General features: G+C 39.6%; 2 protein-coding genes across 2 annotated transcripts in view; both read left to right on the top strand.

The window, feature by feature from the left end:
- The window catches only part of LOC118999841 (zinc finger protein 350-like), a 182,095-nt gene that overhangs the window by 80,342 nt on the left and 80,893 nt on the right, over window positions 1-20,860 (top strand). The gene's annotated exons all lie outside the window — the stretch shown is intronic.
- Window positions 1,444-10,800, top strand: LOC118999819 (zinc finger protein 418-like). Its single transcript, XM_037064553.1, is given in 3 exon segments — window positions 1,444-1,837; window positions 2,676-2,802; window positions 8,834-10,800. Coding segments are annotated over 3 exon segments (2,148 nt in total). The 5' UTR covers window positions 1,444-1,645; the 3' UTR covers window positions 10,663-10,800.

The raw sequence follows: 20,860 nt of genomic DNA on the forward strand, positions 1-20,860 counted from the left end.
ATATGTAGCGGTCACATGGAGGCAATATATTAGGCAGCCCCAAAGCAAGTGGATGGTGTGACACCATGGCATTTCATTCCTCAGAATATATCCCATATGTTTTCTTTTTGTTTGTGTTCCACCCCTCATCCCAAATAATTTACATAACATTCTTAACTGCTTTCTGGCATAATGTCCATTTTCCCTAAAAACATGACATCTATTTCCAAATATGGTTATGTAGCTACTTTATAATTATTGCCAGGATGGCTACAATTTTGGCATGTTTGAAGGTGTTGAAAGGAAGCATTTGAATCTGAGATACAGATTTTGGATTCCAGGATGTTACCACCTTGCTGGGAAATAGTGATTATTTCACCTGTTAATACAGTGGCTATGTCTGCATGGAGATTGATCAGTATTTCTAAAGAAAATTATTGTTGTGCCAACTATGGAAAGGAATGAGGGAGTTATACAATGTGTATTCCTGAAACAGCCAGAAGACAAGAGGCTCTAGAAGGCTGGGAACATGTACGTCTGCCCAAGTGGTAATGCAAAGACACTGAGTTCCACAAAGAGAGAGTTTACTGGAGCTATGGCTATGCTGGAAACTTGGCCACCAAGGGTTTCTTGTTTCTAGAAAGTTGAGGTATTTTTCTTCATGCTAACTTTTCAACTCCTCTATTACACTTTGTTTTAATGTTTTTTTTCAAACTTTGGTATATACTTCATTATCATATTTGCTCTGAATTTTTTAAAGGGAAAGCTGTTTATGGAATTATTATTGATTTTTAACATTTATTGCATGTATATATATACACCCATAATTAGTTCTTTATAATATTTCATGTGATTTTAAAAAATTTATTGGAAGTATACATAGGTCAACTTCCTTTATGAAGCTATACTTAATTCTAAATATAATTTAGAAATGTATTCATAATCTTACCACATGGAGAATACCTGAAACTTCTCACCTGATACCTTCAATATGTCTGTAAAAGACAAACTTTCTTCCACTATGATAATTACAATCACATTTTCACATTAACAAAAACATAAGTAACCATTGGTGTTATATTGTCAAGCATTTTAAAAGATTGATTTCGAATTGATGTTCAAATTATAATACAGTAGACTTTCATTTAATGTTTATATTATGTGTTCGCATTTTTGCTTCAAATGTATGTCCTACAGTCTCGTGTTATATTTGTCATGTACTTATGATGGTGTAAGTAGATCATTTGTGTGATAAAATTGTCCGTTACTTCTTTTATTACGATTGTCTGTATTGGGCTCACAGATAATGTGTTTTTATGAACATGGACTCAAGACCCTTCACCAGGAAAAGATGACAAATTTCTTTAGCCATTTTCAGGATGTATCTTTCATGAGGACTTGTCATTTCCCCTACGCCCTAACGGCGGATCTTAGTCTTCTGTGCTGGAGTGATCCCTGCGTTGGACTCTGACCCACGTTACCTAAAATACCGTGTTAAGTACTGGCAGAAGCCTAGCCAATGAAGGGTTAGGAAAGGCGTTTCGGTTGTTGCGCACACGGAAGAGGGCGGGACTTCCGGCGCCCTCCTCACTGTCGACATTTTGCATCAGTAATAATTTGGTTAAATAAGTCCTCGAAAGCTCCACATCACTGGAGTCGGGTGGAGATGAGGGGTCGGGGAAGGCGCCAGAGTAGTGGTCCACACAGAATATCGGCAACTAAGAAGCGGGGCGACGCTGCCTGGGAGATTGGCGCCGGAACCAGGGCCGCCATATCGGGGGCGGTCTCCTCTCTCTTCGCCACTGTTAGGCCTCGCCCACAGCGGCCGTTTGTGACCTCGCTGAGATGCAGGACTGAGGTAAGTACTTGTCCTCTCACATGTCCACCCCATCACCGAACACTGTATCCCCGTGTGCAGGCCCCTCGTCGAGGGCAGTGAGAAAGCCTCACTTGAGATAGAAGTGTTGTGGTTTCTTAGGACCCAGCAAGTGAAGTGCAGAGTGGACAAGAATCATTGCTACCTGAAATTCCCATGCGGATCTGGGTGGTGGATTTTGAAGCAAAGGTCAGAGGCAGGCAGAGAGGACGCAGAGCTTCATGGATGGCTTTCCTGGGCTGTGGGATCCGTCAGAAAACGGGTTGGGCTGGATCCTGCTGGAATTTGTCAAGCACTCTGTATGTGCCTACTTCATGTGTGAATCCTGAGAGACTACTGGGGAGTTGAGCAGGAAGATGTTAGAGCTGAGGGAGCGAACTTGGAGTGTGACGTGAAGGAGGCAGACATTCCTCAACGGTATGCACAGCTAGAGGAACCTTGAGCTGATTGATGGTCCTGAGTACCTGGTGTGGGGACTTCAGGGTGCAGCTTAAGCTCATGTTTGGCTGTGTCTTGTAGGCATGATCTGGGAGACTCAGTGGTATTGCTTGTCAGGAAGAATGGGACCCTGCACTCATGGCCCTAGGCTTAGATGGCATTTTTCTGCCGTCGCCAGCGTCCAGAAGCTCATCAGCTGTTGCTGTAGGTGATAAGGTGATTAATGGGACTGGTTAAAAAGCAGCCAGCCTTGGCATTAGGGCCTGGTGTGCACACTGACCTGGAAGTTCTACAGTAAATTGGGCGTGGGAAAGATTTCTAAAAAATAGGATTGTGGTTCTCAGATAGACAGCTCTGGTTTCATTTGTCTCCCTTTTGCCAGGTTGGTGTGACTTTTGCGGACATTGCCCTGTACTTCTCAAAGAAAGAATGGTACCTCCTTGATGAGGATCAGAGACTCCTGTACCTGGATGTGATGCTGGAGAACTTTGAACTTGTATCCTCACTGGGTAAGACCCTCTCTCTCCTCAGTGATGTGGACTTGGATTTGCATTTCCCATGCCTCCTGTTCTCTAGGGAGTGCTCTCTGCTCATCTGTGGACTGCAGGCAGTACTTGATTTTCCGGTTTTCTGAGTAGCTGATTTATTTGGTAGGGCTGATTTTTGCACTGTCCTTTTGTCTCCCAGTAATACCAGTACATGTTGTACCGTACTCTTAGGGAAAGATTTGTGCTTTGTAGTGTTGTAGGGAACCTAATGGATATCACCTTGATTAAATGAGGAAAAGCATTTTTTCTATTTCCTTTGTTCATTTAAACATTCTTTTTTGCAAAATGTTCTCAACATTTTTTTCAGCTGTGTTGCTTGTATATCTTATGTATTAATTCCTTTTCACATACAGGTACATTTTTTGCATTTGCATAATTGTGCATTGTGTATATTGTCTCGTTTCCTTTTTGTTTGTTTTGCTTATTTTTTTACAAATTCAATGCTTTTGACAGTGCAGCATTCAGCAAGTTTAGTGTTGCCATTTTTTCAGCACGCTTACATTCTTGTAACCAGTGTTTGTTGATACTATTTTAAATTCTGTGTAGTTTTTATAATTCTTTTTTTTAATTGTATTTTATTGATTATGCTGATGTAGTTTTACCATTTTTTCCTCCTTTGCCCTCCTTCTGCCTGGTACCCCCCTACCTTCCAGCAATACCCTCCCTTAGTTCATGCCCATGGGTCATGCATATAAGTTATTAGGCTACCCCATTTCCTATACTGTTCTTAACATCCCCCTGTTTATTTCATACCTACCAATTTGTACCAATTTGTACCTCTTAGGCCCTGCACCTTCCCCCTCCGTTCTTCTTCCCTCTAGAAGCTGATAACCCTCGAAATGATCTCTGTATATATAATTTTGTTGCTGTCCTGCTTGTTTGCTTAGTTTGTTTTTTAGATTCAGTTGTGTATAGTTGTATAGTTATGCATTTGTTGCCATTGTAATGTTCATAGTTTTGATCTTTTTATTACATAGTTCCCTTTAACATTTCATATAATAATGGCTTGGTGATGATGAACTCCTTTAGTTTTATTATGTCTGGGAAGCACTTTATCTGCACTTTACATCATATGATAGCTTTGCTTTTCATCACTTTGAATACTTCTTGCCAGTCCTTTCTAGCCTACAAGGTATCATTTGATAAATCAGGTAACAGCCTTAAGGGAACTCCTTTGTAGTTAACTCTGCTTTTCTTTTACAGCTTTTAAGATTCTCTCTTTATCTTTAGCCTTTGGAATTTTATTTATGTGTCCTGGTGAGGTCCTCTTCTGGTCCTCTTTTGGTTGTTTGAGACTCTGTGCCTCCTGGACTTGTATTTCTATATCTTTCACCAAATAAGGGAAGTTTTCTTTTATTATTCTTGTCAAATCAGTTTTCAGTTTTTTGCTCTTCCTCTTCTCCTTCTGGCACCTCTATGATTCAGATATTTGTACATTTGGAGATGTCCCAGAGGCTCCTTAATCTATTCTCTCTTTTTAAAAAATTCTTATTTTTTCTTGTTCTGATTGATTCCCTGTGCATTTTTCTTTATTTCACTTAATGCCATCTTCATTTTTGCCTGAGTCTTTTTTCTTTTATTGCATTACCCTATGATTTGGAGTTTTGTTCTGTTGTTTCATTTGGACCATATTTCACTGTCTCCTCAATTTGGCAGCATCCATATATTTGTTTCTGTGTTATTAGGTAGAGCTGCTTTGACACCGTTTTAGTAGCCTGGGGTATTGTAGAAAAGGCACCTGTAAATTGTATGGGGCGGAGTCGTAAGTAGTTGCAAAGGCAGGGCAACCCATTTCACTGCTCTGTACCACTTCGTCTCCTCTCCTCCCCATATGCCTGAATGTGGCTTTTTAAAAAACTTGGTTGTCAGACTTCCATACAGCTTGATTCTCTATCGAATCTGTGTGATACTTCTTTTGTAATCTAATTGTGATTTTTGCTATAGTTGTGCTGGGAGGTGAAGCATGTTTCACTTACACCTTAATTTTGGTGGGAAGTTGTAGGTTTTTTTAAGACAAAGGTATTGTGTTATTAATAGCCTGCAGTATAGCTTTGACCTTTGTGGCTAACTTCTTTGGGGTCATCCTGCACAACAAAAGGTTGCCAGCTTGATACCTGGTCAGGTTACATGGCTGGTTGCTGGTTTGGTCCCAGGTTGGGGTGCACCCCATCAATGTTTCTCTCTCACATCAATTTTTCTCTCCTTCTCTCTAAAAATAAATAAAAATAGCATGCAGTATAGCACTGTTAACCTAACTTTATTACTCATGGGGAAATTTTTCTTTAATTATAAATTTCTATATCGCAACATCTGCTTTATTGTGATTTTTGAAATCAAGCCTGCAATGCCTCCAAATGATACCTTTAAATGATTTTGCAAGTATTTGCTCCAGTCCTGTAGATTGCCTTTTTATTTCATTATGATATTTGCTGTTATGCTATATCCAAGCTTTTTCATTTGTTGTCCATTTGTTTCATTTGTTGTCCAGACTGTTTGTTTTGGCACATTTTGTCTGGTGGATCTTGTCACATCCCAGAAAATCATATCCACAACAAATCTCCAAAGCTTCTTCTCTAAATTGTCTTGAAGAGGTATTAAGTTTTAGGACTGACATTTAATTCTTTATGTAGATTGAATTCATTTTTATCAATGGCGTCCAGTTTTGTTGTTTTACTTGTGAATATCCATTTTTCCCAGTACCATTTATCAAGGAAACTATCTTATTTATATGTATTTTTTAAAAAGATTTTATTTATTTTTATTTTTAGAGTGATGTAGGGAGGGAGAAAGAGAGGCAGAGAAACATCAATGTGTGGTTGACTCTCGCATACCAGGACCTGGCCTGCACCCAGGCATGTGCCCTGACTGGGAATCAAACTAGTGACCCTTTGTTTTGCAGGCCAGCACTCAATCCACTTAGCCACACCAGTCAGGGCTCTTATATATAAATCTTGAGATTTCATTGTGAAATGTTAGTTGAAAGCTTGTGCCTGTGTTTATTTCTGTGTTCTCTGTTCTATTGATCTATATTTCTGTTTCTATTCCCCTGACACTTGATTGCTTTGGCTTTGTAACAGATTGAAGTCAGGAAGTGAGATGCCACCAAGTTTGTTCCTGCTCAAGATTGCTTTTGCTGGCCTTAGCTGGTATAACTCAGTGGATTGAGCACAGGCCTGTGAAGCAAAGGGTCACTGGTTCGAGTCCCAGTCAGGGCACATGCCTGGGTTGCAGGCCAGGTCTCCTGTAGGGGACGCATAAGAGGCAACCACACATTGATGTTTCTCTTCCACTCTTTCTCCTTCCCGTCCCCTCTCTCTAAAAATAAATAAATAGAATATATTTTTTAAAAGATTGCTTTTGCTGTTCAAAGTCTTTTGAGATTCTGTACATTTCAGGATTTTTTTTTATTTGTGTGTAAAATACCATTAGTACTTATGGTATTCAATGGACTGAAATTATCTTAGAAATTGCATTTAATCTGTAGATTGATTTGGGCAATATAAACATTTTGATGACATTATATTTTCAATTCCAAGAACACCAGATGTCTTTGCACTGTTTTTTTTTTTTTTTGCATTTCTTTTATCACTGTCTCATAGTGTTCAGTGTACAGACACTTCACCTTTTTGGTTGAATATATTCCTGAGCGTTGTATTGTTTCTAAAGCTGTTGTACATTTGACTACTTTCTTCGTTTTTTTTTTTTTTCAGTCCCAACTCTAGGATATGTGTATTTACTTTAAAGACTGAGGCAGGAGAGAGAAAGAGAAAGGGAAAAAGAGAGAAATTGAACAGTTGTCTGTTGTATATGCCAAACCTGGTACCCAACCCCCTACCCAGGTATGTGTCCTGACTGGGAATTTAGCCAGGAACATTTTTGTGTATGGGACAATGCTCTAACCAACTGAGCCACTTGGCTGTGGCCATTCTTTATTTTTTTTAATTTGAATATTTTATTTATTTAGTTTTGGGGAGAGGAGAAAGGGAGAAAGAGAAGGAGAGAAATATCAATGTGCAAGAGAAACATTGATAGGTTGCCTCTTGAATGCCACCAATTGGGGACCTGGACCACAATCCAGACATGTGACCTAACCACTAATCAAACCAGCAACCTTTTGGCCCACAAACCAGTGCTCAATGCAGTGAGCCACATGCGCCATGGTTCTCTGTTTCTTTATCAAACAATTTATTATCATTGTGTAGAAATGGAACATATATATAAAAAACATGTATATTATATAATATATAATTGTATATTATATTTATACATACGTAATTATATAGCATATGTATAATTGAATATTATATGATAACGTACAAAATATGTATAGTAAATTTTTTTTAGAAAGAAAAGACATGGAGAAAGAGAGTTAGAGAAACATTAATTGGTTGCCCTTTGTAGACACCTCAACTATAGACTAAACCCATAACCCAAGCATATTCCCTTACCTGGAATGTAACCAGTGACCCTTTGGTTTGTAGAATGTTGCCTAAAAACTGAGCCACACCAGCCAGGTTGGAACTGATATTTGTATGTTGATTTTTTATCCTGTAACTTTTCTGAATTAATCTATTTTAAAAAAAATATATATATATATGTATATATTCATTTTTGGAGAGAGGACAAGGAAGGGAGAAAAAAAGGGAGAGAAACATTTTTTAAAAAAATATTTTATTTATTTATCTTTAGAGGGGAAGGGAAGGAGAGAAGGAGAGAACTATCAATGTATGGTTGCCTCTCGTGAGTCCCCTGCTGGGAACTGGCCTGCAACCCAGGCATGTGCCCTGACTGGGAATTGAATTGTGATCGTGTGGTTCATAGGCCCGTGCTCAATCCACTGAGCTACGCCAGCCTGGGCCTGAGAAACATTTATGTGAGAGAGAAACATCAATTGGTTTCCTCTTGTATTGGCCAGACCAGGACTTAACCTACAAGTCAGGTGTGTCCCCAGTCTGGGAATTGAATTGGCGGCATTTCACTTTTCAGAATGGCATCCAACAAACTGAGCCACACTGTGGTGGATTTTGTTGTCGATAGCTATCTCCTTGTTCTGGAAGAAGGAAGAATTATCATATTTATTATTAGGCTGTCTTACTGAATTCACTCATATAGATCTTTTTTCCTTGGTCTCTTTTGTGCTTTTTTTGTTCTACCAAAGTGCTGGCCATCCATCTCTTCAGTTTTGCTCTTAGACTTTATATCATCTGTACTGCATGTAATGGCTCAACTGGGATTTAAGGGGGAGAATCGCTTGTGCATCCCAGGATAAACATGACTTTATCCATGGCAGGGTGGAGAGAGAGGTGTCCTTGCCTTGGTGTACAGGTGCTGAACAGGTTTTGATGAAAGGGCTCTGTTAAGGTCACAAGCAGGAACTCATTTTCTTAACAGTATTTTGTTTCCCTTGCCAGTTTCTTACCCTATTATACTTACTCTTATTTATCCTTGGAACTTTGTCAACCTCTCAGTTCTAAGTTATTGTTTCTATTCTGATTCCCAGCCTGTGGATAACCTTCCCCTCTCTAAACTTCACATCTCAGCCATTTATTTTACAAGTTCCATTTACTGCAGTTCAAACTTTGTCCATTCCTACAGACCCTTGGAGTGCACATGATCATTATATGACCTTGAACATCATATACTCCAGTACAACTGATGTTTATGGGTTGGAGCTCTTTCAGATTATTCTACACAGACTTATATCACCAGCAGGAAAGTTCTTATAGAAGCCATTTGTGTAGGAACAATGAGTAGACCCTACCTCTCTTCTCTGTGTCCCATTCTATGCTCCTGTCTCTCTCTTCATGAGATCTCTACCACAGACTGACCTTTGGAGTCAAGTAATGTATAACAGCCATTTATTCCGAGTCTCACTCACTTTCCTTGAAAATGATAGAATCATGCCTAGCTGTGCAGATAGCTATGTATGATGTGGATATTTTTTCCTTATAAGGTCAACATTTATTTACCACCCTTTTTCTTTTCTGTTCAGGTTGCTGCTGTGGAGCAGAGGATGTGAAAGCATCAAATGAAGAAAATGTTTCTATAGAAGTGCCACAGGCAGAGAAACCCAATATACCTTTTTCTCCCTGGCATTGCCACCCCTGTGAGAGTTGTGGGCCAGTCTTGAGAGACATTTTTCATTGTATTGACCAGCAGGAAACACAACACAAACAAAAACTCCTGAGATGTGGAGCATGTGGAACACAATTTTATTTCAGTACAAAGAGTCAGCCTCACCAGGAGCACCACATGAGAGAGAAGCCTTTCATGAGAAATGTGGACAGGATGTCACTTGCAAAAAGTTGCAGTTTTAATGTGTCCCAGAAGCTTTTTACCTGTGGGAACTTTGGGCAGGACATTCTTACCAGGACAGGACATCTCCAACAACAGGCTACTCCAACTGGGGACAGGCCAAATGATATCTTGACATCTGGAGTGACTCCTCAAAGCAGCAAAAATCATTACACGCTGAATGAGTATAAAAAAGCAATTGGCTGCAACCACACATTTCTCGAGAGCAAAGATGTTCCTACTGGGACACAATGTTTTGTATGTCATCAAGGTGGAAAATATTTTACCAGTATTTCTAGTTTACATTATCGTCAGAGAGTTCACACTGGAAAACGACCCCATGAGGGCAGTGAGTGTCTGAAATCTTTTAGCAGGCTCTATTACCTTCATTTACATCATGGAGTTCACACCGGAGAACGGAATTATGAATGCAGTGAAATCGGGAAATCTTTAATCACTAGTACTAGCCTTCATTATCATCATAGGGTTCACACAGTAGAAAAGCTTTATGAGTGTGTTGAATGTGGGAAATCTTTTACCACTAGCACAAGCCTCCAAGATCATCAGAGATTTCACACTGCGGAAAGGCTTTATGAGTGCAATGAATGTGGGAAATCTTTTACCAGAATTAATCACCTGCATTGTCATCAGAGAGTCCACACGGGAGAAAGGCCTTATGAATGCAGTGAATGTTGGAAATCTTTTACCACAATTGGCGATTTTCATCGTCATCAGAGAGTTCACACTGGAGAAAGGCCTTATGCGTGCAGTGAATGTGGGAAATCTTTTACCACTAGCACTAACCTCCGTTATCATCAAATCTTTCACACAGGAGAAAGGCCTTATGAGTGCTTTGAATGTGGGAAATCTTTTACAACTAGCACTAGCCTCCGTTATCATCAGAGAAATCACACTGGAGAAAGGCCTTATAATTGCAGTGAATGTGGGAAATCTTTTACAAGAATGTATCATCTTTGTTGTCATCAGAGAGTTCACACTGGAGAAAGGCCTTACGAGTGCAGCGACTGTGGGAAATCTTTTACAACTAGCACTAGTCTCAGATATCATCAGAGATTTCATACAGGAGAAAGGCCTTATCATTGCAGTGAATGTGGAAAATCTTTTACCAGAATTAATCACCTTCATTGTCATCAGAGAGTTCACACTGGAGAAAGACCTTATGAATGCAGTGAATGTGGCAAATCTTTTACCACTAGCACTAGACTCCGTGTTCATCAGAGAGTTCACACAGGAGAAAGGCCTTATCAGTGCAGGGAATGTGAGAAATGTTTTAGCACTAGCACTAACCTCCGTGTTCATCTGAGAGTTCATACAGGAGAAAGGCCTTATTGTTGCAGTGAATGTGGAAAATCTTTTACCAGAATTGATATCCTTCGTTATCATCAGAGGGTTCACACATGAGAAAGGCCTTATAAATGCAGAGAATGTGGGAAATCTTACAGTTGCACTACTATCGTTACAATTAGATGTGGAAATCTTTCAATAAAAATTATTCTTAGCACATGACTTCATGGAGGATTATCTTAGAGGGGTAGGAATTGTACCAATTTTTTTTAATGTTAATAATGCCAAAAGAAATTTGTTTAAACCTTGTTCATCTGACTCAAATCACATAAAGCTAATCGTACATAGAGAGGTCCTGCATAGATTTTTTCTGCTACATTTCTGTTTTTCTCTGTACATTTTATTATTTATCTTTTTAAACATTTTATTGATTATGCTATTAGAGTTCTATTTTTTCCTCCCAGTTATTACCCTCCATCCTGCACCCCACCTCCACCAGTATGCTCCCCCTTAATTCATGTCCATGGGTCGTACATATAAGTGTTTTGGCTTCTCCATTTCCTATACTATTCTTAACCTCCCCGTGTCTAATTTGTGCCTACTAGTTATGCTTCATAGTCCCTGTACATTTTCCCCCATTCTCCCTCCTCCCATTCCCTGCTGATATTCCTCCATGTGATCTCCATTTCTGTGCTTCTGTTCCTGTTCTAATTTCCTTAGGTTTTGTTTTTTCGGTTGAGTTGTTGGTAGTTGTGAGTTGTCATTTTACTCTTCATGGTTTTTGGTCTTCTTTTTCTTAAATAAGTCCCTTTAACATTTCATATAATAAAGACTTGGTGATAATGAACTCCTTTAACTTGATGTTATCTGGGAAGCACTTTATCTGTCCTTCCATTCTAAGTGAAAGCTTTGCTGGGTAGAGTAATCTTGGATGTAGATTCTTGCCTTTCATGTCTTTGAACACTGCTTTCCAGGGCCTTCTTATCTGTAAGGTTTCTGTTGAGAAATCAGCTGATTGTCTTACAGGAACTCCTTTGTAGGTAACAGTCTCCTTTTCTCTTGCTGCTTTTACAATTCTTTATCTTTAATCTTGGCTTATGTAATTATGATGTGCCTTGATATGTACTTCCTTGGGGGTTCAGGTTCTTTGGGCCTCTTTGAGCTACCTGGATTTCCTGGAAGTCTTACTTCTTTTGCCAGATTGGGAAAGTTCTCCGTTATTTTTTCAAATAAGTTTTCAGTTTCTTTTCCTTTACTTCTTCTGGCATGCTTATGATTAGATGTTGGAATGTTTACAGTTTTCCAGGATGTTCCTAAACCTCTCCTCATCGGTTTTGAATTCTTATTTTCTCATTCTGTCTGGTGGAATGTTTGTTTCTTCCTTCTGCTTCAGATTGTTGATTTGAATCCCAGTTTCCTTAACGTCACTGTTGGTTCCCTGTATATTTTTCTTTATTTCACTTTACATAGCTTTCACATTTCCCTCTATTTTTAGACTGTACTCAATCATTTCCGCATCCTGATTTTCAGTGTTTTGAACTATGCATCTGACAGGTTGGCTATCTCTTCATTGCTTAGTTCTATTTCTGGAGCTTTGAACTGTTCTTTCATTTGGGCCATATTTTTTGTCTTAGAATGCCTGTTACTTTGTAAGGGGTGAAGCCTTTGGTGTTGGAGGGGACAGCCCAGGTCACTGCATTGTAGCACTATATGTGGAGGAGGGGTCTGACAGGGAACAGTGCTGCTGTTCATCTCTCAGCTGGCTTCTATCACTTCCCCTGCTACCCAGAAGCAAATTGGGCCCTTCTGGTTCTGATTCCCGGTTGGGTGGGCTTGTGTGCATTTTAGGACCCTGTGTGTCTCTCCAGTGAACTCTCTTGTGACACTGAGAGTTTCTTCCGCTTTTGCAACCCCCAGAGGTCATTACAGCCATAGGTTTTGAGGCTTTATCATCCTTCTCTGGCTTGCATGGTCTGTCTTGCTCCCCAGTTGTTCCTCCCAGTTTATCCACTTTCAAATGTGGGACCTCTGTCCTTTGCCTGACCATGCGTCCTCTGCCCTGGTTGCCTGTCTCTGCCCCTCCTACCAGTCTGAGTAAATGTTTCTTCTCTAACTCCTTGGTTGTCAGATTCCCATGCAGTTCAGTCTTCTGGCACTTCTGGTTGTTTTTATGTTTTTAAATTTGTTGTCCTTTTGTTTGTGTGAAGAGGCAAAGTGTGTCTATGTCTCTATCTTGTCTTTGTCCATTTTAAATTCCACAGCCACGTAATTTTATTGTGTGGGAAGCCTGTGTGTTGACGTTGCACTTTTCAGTTTACCTAGATAATCTCCATGTCATTCCGTATTTCTGTTGCTGAAGATTTTTAAATTTTATTTATTTTTTGGAATTGAGAGGGAGAGAGAGAAAGAAAAGAAAGGCAGATCAATGAAAGGGAGGTACATTGTTTGATTGCCTCTCAAACAACCCCTCTGGGACCTGTCCGGGAAGCCAGAGCTGGGACTGAACTGATGACATGTAGGTTCACAGGCCAGCAATCAATCCACTGAGCCACACCAGCCAGGGCAAAATTAGGAGTAGGCTAACCTATTTTTAGATTCTCATTCCTTTTTCACTCACTAGCTGACACACTTTTAGCCCAGAGAATATCATCTGAGTTCAGCTGTCAGCTTGCAGAAGGCCTGTTATTTTCAGGGATGTGCTCTTACCAGGTATCAGTAATAAATTTCTGAGTGTTCACATCACCCCTGCAAGAACTGCCATACTTCCTTTTTGGATTGTAAGATAATGAAGGCCTTTTTTTTCCCTAAATTCTTTGGGTGTTCTGTGTATTGTCTGGGATAGTTTGTAAGCAGATTTGTGCCCTACAGGCATGAAGTGGTGAACAGTTGTACACGTGTCTCAAACTTTCTCTTACTCCATGGGTAGAGTTTGTTGCAAAAATTATCTCACGAGTTTTTCTCTAACTTGAATTCCTTCTTATAACCGCCTAGTGGGCTCTCTAGTTTTCATGAGAAGCCTAAATGCTGAGTTTTAGGAGACAACAGAGATCACTCCAAGAAAGGGTAGATAAGACAACCTAAAGTACCTATTGATACAGCATGAATTTTTCCTTTGCAAAGCATGCCAATATTTTGGAGAGAATCTGGCCCAGGTTTTGCAAAGGGCTGTGTGTCATACAGTTGCATGGGTGGTAATCACTCGTAGCTGCACAGGGATTAAGGGAAGCTGATTGCTACAGAAACACTGGCCTAAATAGATGCTTGAGGAGACTGCACCTAACTAGATGGAATGTGTCTCTTCTGAGTAGTAAGTAAAACTTTTTCAAAAATTTGAGGATTTTGGTCATTTATGAGATGTTAATGTCAAAGCCATTGGTACCCTGGCAGAAGAGAAAAATAAAGGATACTTTAGTTGAGGGATGTCATTTCATGACCCACCCAGCAGTCTTGCTGTTTTTATGACAGTTTTTTTAATTGGCTGTGTTTGCTGTCACTGAGGCAAAGTCTCTCCCAGGGGTCATGAGAACATGGATTCAATATAGACTTGCCAAACCTATTTTCAAAAGGTATTGGACATACAAAGTTTCCAAATATTGATCCATTTTTAAAAGCTTTAATATCATTTGAAGTATGACATTTAGTGAGCCTTCACATATACTTAAAACTGATATCATCACCATAGTCATAATACTGATTGTATTTGTCCCTGAAAATTTACTTAATGGCCTTTTTTATTTCTTCCACCTCTTCACCCGTCTGTAAATAAACATTGATTTACATTTCCATATATATTTGGAGATTTTTAATCACAGTAGTTCATGTATTTGGCTGAGTATCATTGCTACACCATTGCAGAAAGGCCTTGTGAATGCAGTGAATATGGGAAGTATTTCAGATGAAAGTGTGAACTTTGTTCTTACCAGAGTACTCACACTGGACAGAGTCTTTGAAATGCAGTGAATGTCAAAAATCTTACCATAGTACTATCCTCCATTATCATCAGGTATTTCACATAGGAGAAAGGCCCAAGAGTGCAGTGAATGTGAGAAATCTTTCATTCAAAAGCAGCAACTTCATTGTCATCAGAGTTCACACAGGAGAAAGGCCTTATAAGTGTGGTTAATGTGGGAAATCTTCAGCCAAATTTCTAATCTTCCTCTGCACATAAGAATGTATATGGGGGAGGGGGAAGGTCTTAGATGTGTAGGAAAGGTACACCATTTTTTTCTCCATGTTAATAATTCTGAAGGAAACTCCAGTCAGGGCACATGCCTGGGTTGCAGGCCAGTTCCCAGCAGGGGACTCACAAGAGGCAACCATACATTGATATTTCTCTCGTCTCTAAAGATAAATAAATAAAATAAAATAAATACTGTAGGAAACTATGGAGCTTTGTGTGAATCAAATATACAGCCAAACTGCAAGGGAGGTGCCCCATAATTTTTTTTTATTTGTGAAGCAGGTGTGTCCATGTCGCCCTTACTTTACCCATGTCTCTTTACAGATTGATGTCAGTTCAGATTTCTGTGCTGAAGATATTTCACCTACAGCACCTATAGGGTTCTGAGAGATGTGTGAGTCATTATCCTAATGTGCTCAGGATATCTGATTTGTGAGATAAAGGTAGGAGTAGCCTAACTTCAGGGCTTTATTCCTTCTACTACTACTAATTGGTACAAACCTGGCTCAGCTTTGGCCCAGAAAAAGTCATTTGAGTTCAGCTGTCAGTTTGCAGAAGGATGGCCTTTTTGGGGAACATACGTTTTTTATATACCAGTGATGCTTTTTAAATTCCCAAGTCTCCAATACAAGAACTGCCAAGCTAATATCTCTTTGGTTTGTAAAATAATCAAGGCCTTTTTAAAAAGTCTTTAATCTTGAGTATTGTATTATTGTGTATGGCACTTAACAGTTTTATATGTATCTCAACCTTTTTTTGCCTCTGTGGGGACAATTTTTGCTACAGAAATTAACATGGTAGTTTTTTCCCAGGCTTTCATTCCTGCTCATATCCATCCAGGCAAGACTGTGGGCTCTCTAGTTCTCGTGAGAAGCCTCAATGCTGTGAGTTTCAGGAGACAGATAACTCCAAAGAGGCGGTAGCTATGACAATCTCAGGTACATCTGGGAGCAGCATGAATTTTTTTTTTTTTGTAAAGGACGCCAATACTTTTGAAGGGAGTCTCTGGTCCAGGCCTTCCAAATACCATGTGCCATAATGTCTGCAATTCCATAGATGATGGTGGTTAATTACTGCAACATACAGCTCTGGGGAAAATGAGTGCAACAGAAACACTGGCCTAATAGGTGCTGGAGGAAGCTGCAGCCAACTAGATGGAATGTGCATTTTCTCATTGTGCGTCTAGAAAGTTTTCTGAGAAAAAGACAACAGGATCAGTTTTTGTACAAATCTCAGGATCTGGACAAATATTTGTCTTCTGTTGAGTCAGTCATTTTCATTAAATATAATCAAAAGGTTCTCTGGCCCTGGCAAGATAGCTCAGTTGGTTTGAGTGTCATCTTGATATGCCATGGTTCTGATTTTGAACTCTGGTCTGGGCACATACAAGAAGCAATGAATAAATCCACACATAAGTGGAAAAACAAATTCAGATTTACCCCCCCCCCCCCCACCATTTCTCAAATCAATACTTTTTTTTTTAAATGTGGATTTCTGTCTCCTGTCAGATGTTCTTTTCAGAGTCACTGGTGCCCTGGTAGAAAGAAAAATAAAGCTGAGTGATGTTGCAGCTTTGACCCAGCCCGCTGTTTGTTTCAGTGAGTTTTTATTGTTGGTTGTATTTGCTTTCACTGAGGCAAAGTCTCATCCTGAGCATATGAGAGAGAATGTTTCGAATAGAGACTTGCCAACCTGTTTTCAAAAAGTTGGGAATATATATTTAAAGTCTTTTACCATATTTAATAAGCTTTAAGTAGTAAATGTATTTCAAGTATATTTGATTTGTCTTCACTTATACATGATTCTAAAACCATCACCATTTTCATAGTATTGTCCTTTACCATCACTGAGACTTTACTTCATAGCCATTTCAATCTCTCAGCCCTTCACAGCTCTGTAAGTAAACTGATTTATATTTCATTGTAATAACAGTTACAGTATTTTCTGCTTCCTTTTACATTGCATTCATATTTGAAGAAGAATATATTAGTAACTCATCTGCTTTTGCTGAGAAAAAATTTTTAAAGATTTTAATTATTTTTAGAGAAAGGAAAGGATGAAGAGAGGAGGAAACAACCAATGTGTAGTTGCTTCTAGATCGCCCCCAACTGGAGTCATGGCCCACAATCCAGTCATGTGCCCTGACTGGCATTCAAACGATAAGACTCTTTGGTTTGCAGGCTGGCACTCAATCCAATCTCTCTATTCTTATCTATGAAGTTAGTACAATGAATTTATCCATTCAAAATGATTATTTCTAATTTTTTAGTTTAATTTGGCCAATTTTTTGTGTATAATTTTTATATGGACATTAGTTTCATTTACCTTTGTCAACTCAGTGCACAATCTGAGTTGTAGACTAGGTGAATGTTTAAGTTATAGAGGTTAGGAATTTGTGATCTAAACTAATTGTACCTTTTTGTTTCCTTCCAGCAGTGTGTAAGAGATTTATTTTCTTTACATGTTAATATTTGTTTGGTAAATTGTTTTGTATTAAAACTTGTTTTTAAACATCTAGTGCTACCTCACTGTTGTTTGATATTATTTTTCTAAGGATTTATCATGAGCCTTTTCTCAGATATGTATTTCCTATGTCTACCTGTGCTAAATGTCTGATCATGAGTTCTGACTAATCTGAGTTTTTGGCGGTTTTCTATAACAAAAGGACAGAAACAACAAAGGTGTATGTTGAAATTTCACTCATTTTTGGCGTTTCTTTTATTAAGTGAGTTTTTTTTTGTTATTGGAAAGATGTTTTAACACTTTGTGGTCTTTTATACTTAGTACAATGCAATGTACACTTTTTATTTTAATTTCAGATATCGAACATTCTCCTTCAGTTTAAAAAGTCCAGTTACTTTGTATTACAATAAGCCCTTGTTTTGTATTTTGTTTCATTTTTCTGGTCTCTTACCATGGAACCTCTTGAGTTGAAACTGGTTTCTGACGGAGACCAGATTGCACCAGGATGGGAGGGAGTGGTTTGGATGAAAGCTCAGTGCAGAGGGGAATAGGAAAGCAGTGATCAGACCTCCCATGCCTTGGGTCAGGTACCATGGATCTGAGTCCCAGATTATAAAATATTGGGACTCACAGTCAAATTGTTACAGGACAGAAACCAGCCTGGAGTATGTTATTAAGGGTGAGGACAGTGAAATGAAGGATTTGGGTAGAGGAAGTAACAAGAGACAAACTAGGCGGTGCTCTCCTTTGGCTCCCTAAAAAAGATAGGAAAGGAGTGAGCCAAGCCAGGGCTGCCTTTAGCTTACTGGGAAGTGGAAGTCACAGAGACAGAAATGAAACAAGGCACCTTTCATCTCACTGGGAGGTCAGAGAAAATAGGGCCTTGGAGACGGGATCAGGGAGGTAATCCAAGTCAAATGCTGCTGCCCACTGTCCCTTGGATGCAAGTTTCCTGGCGTCGCTTACAATTTAAGAGGAAGTACAATGTTCATGCCTGGGAAAGGGTGTGGACATGCTCTAGAGTGAGCCAGCCCTGAGCCTTTGTCCTGAGGGCTTTTTATCTTCTGTAGGTGAGGATTCAGGGCAGTGTTTCAGCAGAATATTCATTACTTTTCCAACTTCATTTTTAGTATCCTGATCCATCAAATTGAGCTTATGGAGATTTGGGGAATATTTGGTCTAGTATGCTGTTTTACTTTAATCTTGGGTCTGTCTGGCTCTTAATGTTATTTTTTAAATTGTTCCCTTGGCCCAGGTTGGTGTGGCTCAGTAGATTGACCCAAAGGGTCACTGGTTCAATTCCTGGTTGGGTCACATGCCTGGGTTGCAGGCTGGGTCCCCTGAGGGGTGCGTGAGAGGTAACCACACATTGATATTTCTCTCCCTGTCCCTCCCTTCCCCTCTCTCTAAAAATCTTTAAAAAAATAAATTTGTTTCTTTGACTTCATCTGTCCATGGCTTTAACTGGTACAAGTGACATGAATTAAATCTGTGTTCTCTATTTCACAGACCAAGGTTTAGTTTCTAGTCAGGGAAGAGAGGTATAAACCACTTGCTCTCGAGTGTCTTGGTTAGGGGAGATAAGGTCCTGGGATTCTCTAGCTGACTGTAAGTTAATCAAATTGTTTGGCCTTCTTTACTTTTCTGCTCTCAGATAACCCATACTTCTTGCCCAGGAACTTTCCTAGCTTAACTATCCTATCAAAAAATAACCCCTTATCTGGTCTGTGCTTTAGTTCTTTGTAATGAGTGTAAGGTATGTTTTTAACCCTCACCTGTTGGACACGGTCAAGTGCTAGGATGTTCATTCACAATGTGGCATCTGTGTGTGCACCCTCCAAAACTTGGGCAACCCTGGTTTCTGCCTGCAGAGGCATTTCTAGGCCAGGCACCCCTCACTCACCCAATACCCACACCTCCTTTGTTTTGGTGTGTGTTTGAAGATACAATCAAGCCTTTAAGTACAGGCTGACCCACCTGCAGGGAGACACTGACCCTCTATGTGGGCTCCGAACCTGGGAATCTGCAGGTGACTTGCTAGAGCTCCTTCAATCTCAGTTGGCCAAATGTGACATGTGGGTGATGCTGTCTCCTAACCTTAGCATTTGAGATCAGTGGAGTTGACAAACTGAGTACTTGCCAATCCCTGGAGTCCAGGGTTTGTTTTTTGAGAAGAATCACTTTTAATTCTCACAACTTTGGAAGTGGAAACTATTATTGAGTTGCTGGGAACATCCAGGACTAGAGAAATGAAGTAGGTTCTCTTAAGTTTACTTGCCACACAAGTCAGATTTAAGTGGCTTGATTTAAACTGTGTATTCTGGCTTCAGAGCCAGAAACAACCTTTACCACTGCTGTGAAACCATCCTTGGGTTATGTACAGTGTGAAAACCAGAGAGGGTCAGGTGGAGCTGCTGTTTGCATTAATACAATTAATGTGATTCTCCCCCTAATTCCCTAAAATGTCAAAGCATTTACCCTGTGCCACTCGGTCCTCCAGGATATTCTCCTTTTATTATTTTTTAATGACTTTATTATTTTAAAATTCATTTTTAGGAGAATGGATAGGAGGGAGAAAGAATGGGACAGAAACATTGATGTGAGAGAGAAATATTGATTTGCTTGGCAAGGGATCAAATCCACAACCTGGGCATGTGCCCTAATGAGGAATGGATCCAGGGATCTTTTGCTTTGTATGATGTTGTCCAACCAACTGACCACATCTGTCAGCACAAAAGGGAACCTCCATTTAGAAGGAGTTGCAGTTTGAATTTCCATTGGTCTTGCCACAGTTTGATGCTCAGGAAACCTTGGTAATTTGGGTCTCTGCACCTTCATCCCCATTTACTCTGGTGAATTTAGTGCTTTATTTTGACTTTGTGAGTGTTGTTCCTATGTGGCATGGACATTCACCCTGAAGTGGAGGGACCAGATGGCTGTGAATGCTGGAACTTAACATTTGGAAGTAATGCTGAATACGTAAAGGATCCCAATCTCATTGTAAAGTGACACGTCTTTTTCATGCAAGCTACCCACTGGCCACCTGACTCTGTCTTGTGTATCCCTACTGGGTGTATAAGACAATAAAACACACCATGTGTTCTCTGCATCCAGGACCATGTTTTCAAAACCACGTCTTCCATTGTAGTCTGTTTCTGCACACCAAACGTTTGGGTTTGAACATAGTCCTGAACACAAACCCTTACTGCAGTGCTCAGCATCCTGGACCACAGCTGAGACCCTTACTCCAGATTCCAGATAGCAGAGAGAAACAACTACACTTATTAGGAAACTGTAAGAAAAAATGAAATGTGAATCATTTTACAGAGAATAATAACCATGGTCCAAGCCAACACACTTTAGCATAGACCACATACTAGGAAAGTTGCACCACTTGAGCTCCACACATTTAATTCTAACATCAACATTGTTCTGTAGCTTTCAGATTCTCTACATGCCTGATTATCTTGCTGTTGCTACTTTATAGTATTTTATTAGCATGCTTTTAAAGAGTGTGTTGCTTTCACTAAACCCAGCAGGAAGATTTAACCCCCTCCTTTATCAAAGACATGTTAGTAAAATGTCCCTGCAGATTTCATTTGTAATTCATGCTCTGTAATGGTGAAAACTGAATATACAACTGCTATCAAAACGTTAAGTTTCACTAAAATACTGAATAAAGCAGTCTTTATTCTCTTCACTTCATGGGTAGCAGAGCTTTTAGCATGAATACCATAAGGCTCAGGGTGCTTGCACAGTGATCAGAAGAACGTTCCT

Source organism: Sturnira hondurensis, unplaced genomic scaffold (assembly GCF_014824575.4).
Source record: "Sturnira hondurensis isolate 20B ecotype Veracruz unplaced genomic scaffold, ASM1482457v3 Scaffold0015508, whole genome shotgun sequence".
NCBI classification, from domain to species: Eukaryota; Metazoa; Chordata; class Mammalia; order Chiroptera; family Phyllostomidae; genus Sturnira; species Sturnira hondurensis.